The 12,080-nt window shown below is 37.8% G+C and overlaps 1 protein-coding gene across 1 annotated transcript in view; it reads right to left on the bottom strand.

Moving 5' to 3' along the window:
* The window catches only part of LOC108791374 (vitellogenin-A2-like), a 38,665-nt gene extending 26,708 nt beyond the window's left edge, over positions 1-11,957 (bottom strand). The window contains exons 1-13 of the mRNA XM_018561851.1: positions 11,918-11,957; positions 11,606-11,626; positions 10,534-10,685; positions 9,443-9,694; positions 8,530-8,694; positions 7,998-8,146; positions 6,115-6,265; positions 5,128-5,289; positions 3,312-3,467; positions 3,104-3,229; positions 2,360-2,578; positions 1,222-1,445; positions 167-264 (exon numbers count right to left, since the gene is read on the bottom strand). Of these exons, the coding sequence (XP_018417353.1) occupies positions 167-264; positions 1,222-1,445; positions 2,360-2,578; positions 3,104-3,229; positions 3,312-3,467; positions 5,128-5,289; positions 6,115-6,265; positions 7,998-8,146; positions 8,530-8,694; positions 9,443-9,694; positions 10,534-10,685; positions 11,606-11,626; positions 11,918-11,957 (1,915 nt within the window). The remainder of the gene's footprint in view (positions 1-166; positions 265-1,221; positions 1,446-2,359; positions 2,579-3,103; positions 3,230-3,311; positions 3,468-5,127; positions 5,290-6,114; positions 6,266-7,997; positions 8,147-8,529; positions 8,695-9,442; positions 9,695-10,533; positions 10,686-11,605; positions 11,627-11,917) is intronic.
* Between the last annotated feature and the right edge of the window lie 123 nt (positions 11,958-12,080).

Genomic DNA, 12,080 nt, shown 5'->3' with positions numbered 1-12,080 from the left:
AAGAAAGAAAGAAAGAAAGAATAAAGAAAGCAAAAAAGGAAGGAAGGAAGAAAGAAAGTAAGAAAGAATAAAGAAAGCAAGAAAGAAAGAGTCAAGACTCCTGATTGGTTATTGGAGCTTACTTGTGCATAGTCAGGGGTAAAGGCTGCCCAGTGTTGTTACTTACAGTTAAATGTGTCATATCGGAGGAATTTGCTGTAACGCCAGCTCAGTTTGTCCAAGGCTGGATTCAGGATCTTAATGGCAACATTGCAGGCTGCATTCCTAATACGAAAGACAAAACATTAGCTCACTAAGTAATTAACCAAGGAATAAGAATCTAACTTTGATATTGGTAGGTTTCCCTACACATTTTATAACAATAACACCTGATTCCCAGCACTAAAAATCAATATATCATTAAATTCCATAAATAATAACTGATAAAATAGTAGTATACTGTACTATATATATATATATATAGTACAGTATAAATCAATAGATAGGTGATCTATGTATTCAATAAACAAATAGTGGCTAATAGAATCCCCGGTAATACAAAGTCTTACAAATATTTCAGTCCAAAAGAGCAAAACAGTCCATAAATGTGTTCAGTGTAACATACACTAGTGCAAAATCTTCCAATCAAAGTGCAAATGCTGTACTGTGAGTGACAACTTCCTCTAATCACATGCGGCACCACTTGTTCCAAAATGCACTCACCAGATAGGGTGGACCATTACACTGGAATGGTCATAGAGCGTTACACCTTTAATTACCCTGCTAATCCATCAAACGTTTCACTGTGAGTCTTTTTAAATTGATTTTACAGGTAATGCCATGGAGGGGCAAGGAAGTGGAGGTAGATATTTGCTCATGAGGCAAGACTTCTAAAGAGGAAAGTTCTAGCTTACTCAAGTTTTCAAAAGGTAGAAGTTCTAGTTTAGAAATACTTAAAAACTACTCTGTTCTTGAGTTCTTCTATGCTTTTTTTGACAGTGGTATCAGATTAGCGTCCGATACCTAAAGTTAATTGGTATATATATATATATATACATTATATATATACTGTATATAGGCACTTGAGGCCTCCTCAGTTGAATCATGCAAGTTTAAAGCTGGTCACAGAACAGAAGCAGTCCCTTCCTTTGCTGTCCATCTCTTTCGCAACATATAACATTCTCTAAATGTATGGTAAACATTACAGTATGCAATTAATGTATGCAATGAATCTTCACTCACAGTTCATGGGCCTCTGGCACGGTGCTCTTAGTCATAGACTTCATGTTAGAATAGACAAAGCTAGCCAGCTGCAGATTAGCTTTACTTTCCTTCTGTATGGCAAGAGCCAGCGTTGTCACAGTAGCGGCTGAGGGCCTGGACTCCAACAGGGCTGCTGCTGCTGCCATGCGCACTTCAGTGTGAACGTGTTGGTTCAGTATCACTTGCAACCAAATTTCTTGAACCTTTAAAATGACATGTAAAATGTTGTGACTGCCATACTGGGAGTTGCAATTCTTATGAAAAACGGTTGCAGGCTAAGCTCCCCTATTGGCTGCAAAAACTTGAAAAATGGGACCTGCTCGTGACAATTAATAAGCTTTAACTTTAATTCTCATTTTCTTTTATCAAGAAACATAATAATAATAATTTTATATACTGTACGTATATACAGGTGAAACTCGAATAATTAGAATATCGTGCAATACATTGGGTTTAATTTACTAAAGGAATAATATTTTATAAAGTGTATGTTCACTTTGCTTAGTAGATAAGGTGAAGCTGTGCTTACTTCAATCACGCAGTCATGTGCAGGCTAAAGTCCTGTTGTTTTCATTTCCCTTTCACATAAGATATTCGAAGTGTACATAGCTTCACATTATTCACCAAGCTTTGTGAAGGCTCCTTTTTCCTATTTCTCTGTTATCTACTGCAGCCAGGATACAGAGAATACCTCACTAGGACACTGGAAGTGTACTTCCTAAAGCCTGTGCTTTGTAACTTCCTCTATTCGTACTTCCTCTACATTCATCCTTTCCAGGCTGATTAGAATCTGACTGGTAGCTGTAAAAAACTCTTTAGTACTGATATTATTTTTAAACTGGGTTCCTGTATGGGAGTAACAGAGAATTCTACAAGGGTGTGTTTATTTCCCTTTGGCATTCCCATCAGGATATTCCCAGATTACAGACAAAATAAATTAGAGTGGACTGGTGCACTACAGTAAATTATTCATACAGTAAATTGTTGAGTGTCGACTTATAAAATATATCTATTTATCAGCGCAAATAACTCTCTAAAGCTTGATCAGCTATGATCCCTGTATGTTACGTTGTCACTGAATTCTATAACAAGTTCACTTTCTAGAAGAGACACTTACTCGTTTGGGGTCCCTCTTGGCAGCATTCCTAAGTGCCATCACAGCATTAACCTGAACCCTGACTGGTAGTTGGAAAGCACTGGGGGAATAGGCTGGCACAAATTTTTGGATACGCTTAATGTTTGCAATCTGACCAGCGTTGCCCATAGCCTTCAATGCCAATATGATGTGCTGAATGTGGCCTTTGTTGGCGGCTTCAGCAGCAAAGTCATGGAGGGGCTGTAATAGAAATCAGAACATACAGTGAGCACTGGAAGAATATTTATTTTATTCATACATCAGTGTATAATACTTTGGCTAAGTGTATGAGGATGGGAGGAGGGATACTGCAAACAGCGAGAGAATAATCCAGTTGGAGCTGTTACCAGAACAGGAATGGAATGGGAAAAATCCTCCAAAGGAGACACTTGTTTCCTCAACTTTGATAGATTGCCTCTTCTTTCCTGTTGTGTCCCCAGGAAAAGAAGACAACGGAAATCTCCCCAATGGGATGCCAGTGACTGACAGGGGTTTGAACCATTTTATGCTCCATCCAAATGTATACAAAATGTTTTTTCTTTACAAATATTTGGTACAAACCACCAATGACATTCCCATGGGACAATGTGGGAAAACTATTGTTACTGTCTTTGGAAATAAGAGAGAGTTGACAAGTATGAATTATACTACTAGATATAGAAAAAATACAACTACTACACAGTATATTACTACTAATAATAATAGCAAAGAAGAAATGCCACTCACTTGCATGTATGAATCAGGACAAGTATCAGAAATCGTGCAGAATTTATTGACCATAGAACCATAGCCCAACAAGGCTGCCTTGTGTAGCACTGGTGAGTTTTGAACCCTGGAATCTTCCAGCAGATCCTAGGGGAGGAATATAAGTTGATTAATTCTACACTGACAGGGCAAATAAGGAATAATGCAGTGCAGAAGAAATAAGACTCACAAGTGTATTTTGCATGGCATGCTGACTGGCTCTTGTGTACTGCATAGCAAGAGTGATGGCCAAGGCAGCTTCCTGGGCACTTTGGTTGGGGATGTTCTTCTTGACTATCATGAGAGCTTCAGGTGTTCCGATCAGGGGGATGGCTTTTATCATCCACTGCCTGCAAAAAAAAACCCCATGGCATCAGTTAAGTTGTCCATTTACTAGTATATTTTCATTTCAAAGTTCATATGAAAAATCTCATCAGAACATTCAATAATGCCACCAGAGATTTGCTTAATTTTGTTTGAAATTTCTTTTTATATTAGCATTTGATTTTAGAAATGATTGGAGTTTCTTTAGTGAACCACATTCACTGTTAGAACTTCATTAATTTAAGAAAAGTTTTCCATCCTGCTCCTTCTTCTTTTTTTTCCGTAACTACGGTCAAAATTGATGGTCAATTTGACCCCATTAACTATTAGAAAATTAAACAAACGTTCTAAAAACAAATTTTTTCAAACAAAATTCTACCGATGTATTGCAGGTTTTAGTCTTTTTGCAATATGGGGCTCTGCTTACCGTCCCCCAGTCCTCGCTTTGTTTCTATTGAGTTTTGGCTCACTATGTGGCCAAAATCTTATCTCAACAGTTGCTAGTAGAGATACAATTCCAAGAACCACTAAAAGTTTCGTTAGTGGCTTATTATCAACAAATGTTTACATTTAATTGAATAACAAACAATAATGCTGTAAAAATGTGAATCATTTTAAAAATGACTTAAAATATATCGAAGACTAACACTGCTTTTTCATTTTAGACAGAGTAGTGGAGGGTTAAACAGCTGCCAAATTTTTTTGCCATCTGTGTCTTGTTGGGGAGCTTCCTTTCATTCCCAGTCCCATAGGCCCAACAGCAACTGAGAAGATATCTTGCCAATGTAAGGGAAATCCCCTCTTAGACAGTTGTCAATGGAACCAGTGTCACCATTGTAAGAATTTCCCTCTATTCCTGTTGATTTAGGATTTACCCTTACTTTTATTCCTGGTGGTATTGGTGGTATTGGTGGTCAGGACAATAAGAGAGAGCAAATCAATAAAAACCTGACAGTGGTTCTAACGTCTCACCCCTCTAAATCTAAAATCTAAAAAAAGTTTTGAATTAGTTAAACTTCAAAGCAGAACTATAGCTTCTTAATTAAAAATTGTTGCCAGGTAGTCTTTTTATTGCAGAAGAGACTCTGTACGTCTCTCCTGCAATAAAAGCTCATCTTCTGCCTGCTGGCAATGTTTCTTTTAAATGTATGCACAGCTCAGTGTACATTCTCAGCATGCCTTGGGTAAAGGGATGAACTGCCCTGTGCACATGTAAATGGGTTACATCATCCTGCGATAGCCAATCAAGATGGCTGAAGAAGCCAAACCAAGAAGAAAAACTAAGGAGATCACAGCGGTTGCATCACTGGAAGGGTGCCGTTCTAGCTAATACTTCTGCCATTATGTGCACATCTAATGGCAAAAGCCTTGAGGAACCCAATTGGAATTTAGTTATACTTTAAGGGAAACAATGAAAAAATTAGTTAAAAAAAGCACCCACTGAAAATGCAATCTGGGCTCCCTTTAAACTCAAATAATGCCTGCTCATTCACTCATGCCTTTTCCCTACTAGTCTACCCTTGAAATTTTGGAATGCATGCAATCCACTGGGGTCTTTCTTGAGAAATAAAGTAAATATTTTTTAGCAGTACAAACTCTTGTTTCTGTCATTCACAATGATCAAGGATACTTTCTAAAGCTAATTCAAAGGAAATTGAGGAAATTAAGTCACTCTTGGCTACGTACATGAACTGGGGTCTGTCCGAGTACTGCTTGAACAGGGCTGGAAGATTTTCAGGGCTTGTGTCACGCAGGAGTTGGATCAGTTGCAGGAATTTGGCTGGAGAATTTTCTTGGACTTCTTGCTGGTTATTCTGGACCAAGTATTGAAGGGTGTCTGAAATCTGGAATATAGTGGATGAAGGGCATGGGTATAGAAAAACATTTACTGCATAGTGCAAATAGCAATGATGTGTTTTAACCTATAGGCACTTACCAAACTAGGGCTAATTACAGAACAAATGGGGGAAGGGGGGTCAGCTCTAACATGTTCTCATCCATAGCTGCATTTTAAGAAAGAATGACCTTCCTTGCTGTTTTCACGTACTTGGGCAATGCATGAGGACTTCATCACTGTACATAGATTCTTTGTAGCTGCTTAAATTGGAACTTTATTTTCTAGCTTTGTATCAAACGGGGATAGGTTCTTAGATAGATCAGATTTAAAGTGACACAAAACTAGGGATTTAAATCTTAGAAATGCATTCAAGTAACTTAATTATAAACAAAAATCTATCTTATTTGTGTATCACTCGGCTGTAGATCCTCAAATCATCTCTGAATTGGTGCTGACACTGTCCTTCCTTCTGGAGGGGGGCTACTTTTGTTCCCCATGGTCCCTGTGTGTGTTGTAAAGTAGCCACCACTCGAAGCTCACTGTGATGGACTACAATTTCATGTTTAGTTTACTAATTTGTACTGAGATTGTAGTCCATCACGGGAGTTAGCTTGGAGTGGTGGCCACTTAACAACAAATTATACTTTTTAAAAAAAAATCTGTGTTGCCGGGTGTGACTCCATTATTTTTTAATGTTGCTCCCCATAAAAGGCCATTTCCCTCATTTATTTTTAAATGTTGCTCCCCATAAAAGGCCATTTTCCTTATTTTTTTAATGTTGCTCTCCATTAAAAGGTAATTTCTCTCATTTATCCTAGATATGTTTTCTCACCTGGGACTCAAGGTTCTTAGACTTTAGCAAGTGAACAGGCATTTGGAAGACTTCTGAGCCAAAGCGGTATTTTAATCCTCCACGGTTATCCAATTGTGAGCGAGGCTCCTTCATGCTGCTGGATTTGATTTCTTTCAAGGTAAGAACTTGTCTGCAAGAGAACAGGAATTTCTTTAATTTACTATTTAATATGTTTTGTAAGAAGAAGACAATACTATCAAAGGCCTCATGTGAATACAAGTACACTATGTGCAGTAACCAATAGGATTCAAATTATTGGCAGCTGGAACCTTATATTGGATGCTACAGCGACAACCCTTTCAATTCAAACTTCTTTCCATATGTGGAGCCAAAGCAACCTTTAGATCATACTTTCCTACTAAAACATAACATATAAACTGTTTAGGCTAAGCAAAATCTTTCTTAAACATTTTGTTCTTGGCTTTGGAAAGGGTGGAGAAAGGGCTATGACATCTGTTAGGCCATTCGTGTCCCTGTTAAAGACATTCTGTGATAATGACATAGCAGGAAGTTATTTTTAAAGTAAACCTGTACTTAGACTATGCACACTAAGCTATTTAACTTTAACGAGCAGTAAAAGCACTTTAAAATGAGCCCTTATTCACCTCAGGTATAGGCATTGTGGAGAAATTCATCTTCAAATTCACAAGAGAGGCACAGAATCTTGGCAGCCCACCAGCCCTCTAATGTAAACATACACAGCAGGGGTTTCTAAGCTGCAAGAAACCAACTGAAACTCAACTTTAGATTTTTTGCTGTGATCTCCTTTACCATTTTGTCATGAATTGTAATGTCTTCCTTATATTGTAAAGCCCTGCACAAACTGTTGGCGCTATATAAATCCTGTATAATAATAATATAATATTCATAATCTCTGAGGATAAATACTTCTCAGTACAAGCAGCGAGGGAAGTCAGGGTTAGCTTGTTTTAAAGATCTGTTACTGCTTTTTAAAATTATGTAAATCATTTCATATCCATAGTCTGGGCAGAGGTGCACTTTAATGTAGATACAGGCAACAACACGAATGTGATTCTGACATTACTGGTTTTATTTGTTTCCAGAGATTCTCCTTACTTCTTCTTGACATAAAGAAAATCTCCAACCTAGGGACACAAATATCACAAAAGCTTTTAATATTTAAGCATGCAGGGTTAGATCCTGAGCCATAGAATATGTGAAAGATCTGTCAGTTATTTTAGCTTTTCCTTGCCCTGACACAAATATTTGTCAATGAAAAGCTTCTTTATATGAATAATCTTTAATTTAGGATTGTTGCTCTTTTAAAAGTGTAGCTTTAGCTTTGGAAATCCGAGGACGACTTTCCTTAAAGCAGAACATCAGCTAAAAATATCAAGATCACATGAATAGCCTATTGCTGGCTGCAGTGTTCAGCTTTAACCCACAGATTTCCCTTGTGGTCATTTTTTTCTGCCCCTAGATGTCCTCAGTCTGTTGGCCATCATCATCCTACCCCCTTCTTCTGAGCCCAGGTCACGCTGGACTCCCCCTGCCTGTGACTTTCACAGAGATCTCAGTTGTGATCTCTTTGTCACTCTTCTTTTTTCTCTTATCAGCATACATCCTGGCAGCACATGAACTAATTCTGCTTCCTCTCACAATCCATCCCTGCTGTTTAAGGACTGTAAGTGGCTGCTACCAAGTCAAATTCAGAGACTAATACTGCTTGCATTAAAAAAAAATACATTTAATTATCTATTAATTTTCACAGAGCTGCAGTAATTTGTATATTTTATATCTGCCAGGAGTTCAGCTTTTCCCTCACTTTACATAAAAAAAACCCTTATAGCATAGTTCTGTTGTATATTGGTACTTTTTCTGCAAAACTAGATATACTCTACCTGACTTCAGTTAATGCAGCTCCATAAAGCTCATGGAATGGGGCAAATTGGATTTGTTCCTTGGCACGGATTTCCTCAATGATTGCCTCATGACCCTTGTATCTCAATCTATAGGTGAATGTCTGCAGTCTGCGCAAGTGCCTGGATTTCTGGAGAGAGAAAATGGGGGAATGTTCAGTGAATGTTATATAAGTTTTAACCTTACCCCCCAAAACACCTGATAGGATCTCCACATAATCACAAAAACCTTCCCACAATGTACCAAACTCAAGACTGATTGGCCAAAAAAAGAACAGGTGAAGGAAGTGCTACAACTGAGATATTCGGGTATGTCTGACTCATTTACTTATGTGACATCTATGTCAACTTCATTCCGATACCCTTTAGGTAAAGAATTGTGCATATCCAGTTTCTTATGCGGATATCCAGTTTATAAATCATATAAATAATTGTGTTTCACGTGTACTAAAATGTAAAGTGGCATAAAGCATCCTTTGAAGCTTTGGACCCCGTCCTAGGTTTCCTGGCATACCTGCTGGCATGCTCTGCAAGGCTCCGCGAAGGGCATTCCAATTCTCTTTACTGCCCGATCCTCACATCTGTCAAGATCTCTGGATTTCATAACAATGATAGAGTTGGATTTTCTGTCATCTTTTTGGATCAAATACCTGGTCAGGCATTTTCCAGCAAGGCACTCCTAGAAAAGAAAGTAAATAATGTTGTCAGAAACTTTCTCTCTTCTATGGTCTCTGTGAATTACAATGGGCTCTGTCATGACAGAGAGTTGGAATAATAATGTAGCAAAGTAGACTACACAAAGTAGACACTACCTGGGCAGTCAGAAGATATTGTCTGCATTGGGACTGTATATTTCTTTGCAATTTCCTCTGATCCATTTTCTTATCGTCTTAGATATAGATAGAGCCTAGTTGGCTGGGGTAGCCCCTGGGCTCTTCGAATGGCAAGATTTCCCTGCCATGATTCCAAACTCTTTTCCTGTCCACCAGGGAGTTTTGTGTGTTTTTACCGTCCTTTGTGTGTTCCAGCTCCTCCTGTTAAATGTTCTGTATTATAAAATACATAACAATCTAACGGGGAGTGTGACAGACCCTCATAATGGCCAAAGCAGGAGCATAAACCCAGGAAATTAATATGCCAACAACAGCCCAAGAGATCTAAGATACTTTTGGGTGATTTAACTCTAAGGCAATCAATTAAAAACAAGGTGGGCTATCCTTTCAAAAGGTTTCATGGTAAGATTTTATATTACTCTTCGCCACGTCTCTAAAATGAACTAAAACCTTTAAAGCTGGAAAGCAAGAACTATACCTTTATAAACTTTGATACATTTATGATGAGTCTAATTATATAACCTTACTAGCTTTAATGTACTTTGTTTTTCTCTCATATCTACAGTAATCATTGACAATATTTTTAATACTAACCTCTTCCAGGTCATAAATATTCTGTGATTTCCTGACTTGAACATTCACCATACTGAGCATTCCTCTAATGATGTTGACCACGGTACTTGACACACCATCTGCAGCAAAGATGTCTCCAACACGACCACTGTGGTATTCAAACTTGAAAGGCTTCTTGAGCTGATCTTCAAGGGTTTGGGTCAGTTTAGAGGATCGAGTGAAAGGATCTCTGGGCCACTGGCCATGATATTCCTTTACATCAACATTAGAAATCTGGAGAGGAAAGAGAAGTCATTGAATTAATATTTTTTAGGTATTAACCAGAGGACGGTGACCAAAAGATATTCTACTAGTCATTGCTGTGCCCTTTTACCAATTCTATTGAATGACTACAGTTGTAGGCAAGATGTCTTAGATCATCTATAAATTAGTCTAAACTCCAGCCAAAACATCTTTTTTTTTTCATTTTGGGCTAAGTGTAAAAGGGTTAGAACCTTTGTCAGATTTTAATTTGTGTACTGTGTTCCCACAAGGGAGATCTTCCCCCATGTTGTGTCAGGACAGGAAGTTATGGGAAATCTCTCCAGTGGACACACACTGTAACAAAACACTTTTTCCGTAAGATGTGGGAGGATTAGAACTTTTTTTCGTGATTATTACTGCAATGTCCTCCTCTCCCAGTGACATCTGCGCCCCAGAATTCTTGTCCTGCTGTTGCAAGCAGAGAAAAAGTAGGGGAAATCCCACAACAGATTTTGGTTGGCGCTGGGGTTCAAAAGTTTAGGAAAGGATTGCCTTGGGCAACAAAGTTTCCCAATGGTTTTGACACTTTAAGAACCGGAGTGGCATAACAAAATAAGACAGGAAATAATGTTTAGAAAGCTAATTGTTCACTGATTGTTCTTCTTGCAAATGTTGTTCCCATTGTATTCCTATCTGATCAAGAATAAGCTACATTTGGCATTTGCCAAGAGGTAGGAAAAGGGAGAAAGTATTCTTTTCGAACAAATCTTATAACCCAATTCCTTGTTTATCTATCCCCGTAGATAGAAATCTAAATGAGGGATCAGGGGATCAGAACACAAAAATGTGAGCTAGACTCAATTTATTACCTGAGCAAGGAACTCCTTTTGACCATAGCTACCGAGTTGAACCGAAAAGCCTATTTTCAGACCAGCTTTGTTAAGTCCATTTTCCGGAAGGCCGTTCATGAGAATTCCTTCATAGACGTAAACATAGGTCTTGGCGGGATTTAAGAGTTGTTCTGCAATATAGTAAAGAAATATAAATTCATTATGAGTTTACAGTAATGGAAAATGAAATATCATTGACAACTTTAACATGATTTCCGACATTAACAATGCTCTCTTTATGCAATTTTACAGCCCACCTACAGTGCAATTTGCAAGCAACACTAGACATTGTTACTCAACCATTGAGATATGCTGTATGCCCTTATACAGGGAAGAACTGGGAGCAGGGGTTGATTTTCCCCCCTGGGCCAATCCTCATTATTGATCTCCAGCTATTGGCGCAGAGTGGAGATACTTTAGCTTTCAGACATCAATGAGAGGAGGACAGATAGTCAGCAACACAGACTGGGCATTTTATAGCTGCCTACTCTCCATTTAGACCTGAATCACAATTACCTTTCTTTCCTGCTGACATCTGCACTCCCCCTTATTTCTTATGGACAACACAGGAACAAGAAATGAGGGAAAATCTCCACTGCTCCTGACAGTAGGTGATAAGACAATAAACACACTGATAGCAATAAAAACCTGACAGGCTCTAACTCTTCCCCACTCTATCCAAAACTAATTAAAAAGCTTTGGGTGGTTTGGCTTTAAGCTAAACCGTAGGCTTTTAATGCATGCTAGAAATTATGGTGACACAACCATAATGAGTCCATATTGTGAAAGCTTTCGGAAGAAGGATTGTTCTTCTTTCACATATCAGCTAGTCATTTTCTTTATTTTATTCTGTTTTACCACATTTAAAAAAAAAAGACCAATCAGATGGTTGGATTTAGAGAAAAAAAGGAATTCATGTTCCTTTAAACACTTCTGCTAAATTAGACCTATAGCCTTAGGTAACAGTGTACAGAGCTGCTCCAGTCTGTCTTGTAGATACAAGTTATAGATTTAAAGGAAACAGAGAGGAAAAAATTAAAATAATACTCACCATTTTGTGACTTGTCACTACCTGTGGAAGAAAGTCACAACCATAATAATGTTAGTATTTAAAAAAAGGAATCCATACAATAATGTTTTAACTTTGGCTATGTATCACATTAAATTTAACAACAAAACAATAATTACAATCCTATTCATTTGTACGTAATGTTAATTATAATTTTAAAAAATCTTTAAATTAAATAAAGAATAAAACAGTGTTTAAGTGAAACATTTAAATATTAATGATAAGTATATGCTAAAGAAAAAGATTAATATCTAGTTGTCTAAGTCATACTAAATATAGGGCAAGGTCACTCACTCGCTAGTGCGAGCAGTAGTGCTAGGATGATTCCCCTCATGATGATGGTGAATACCTCACTGAGAACTGGCCACAGTATTTATAGTGACATTTTCCTAAATACGTCATTTTGGAAACTGCCATCTCTAGTAAATGATTAATCTGCAACCAACGGTCCCAACTT

This window comes from Nanorana parkeri, unplaced genomic scaffold, assembly GCF_000935625.1.
Source record: "Nanorana parkeri isolate BGI_ZX_2015 unplaced genomic scaffold, ASM93562v1 scaffold548, whole genome shotgun sequence".
NCBI lineage: Eukaryota > Metazoa > Chordata > Amphibia > Anura > Dicroglossidae > Nanorana > Nanorana parkeri.
This window is presented reverse-complemented; position numbering and strand designations above follow the sequence as displayed.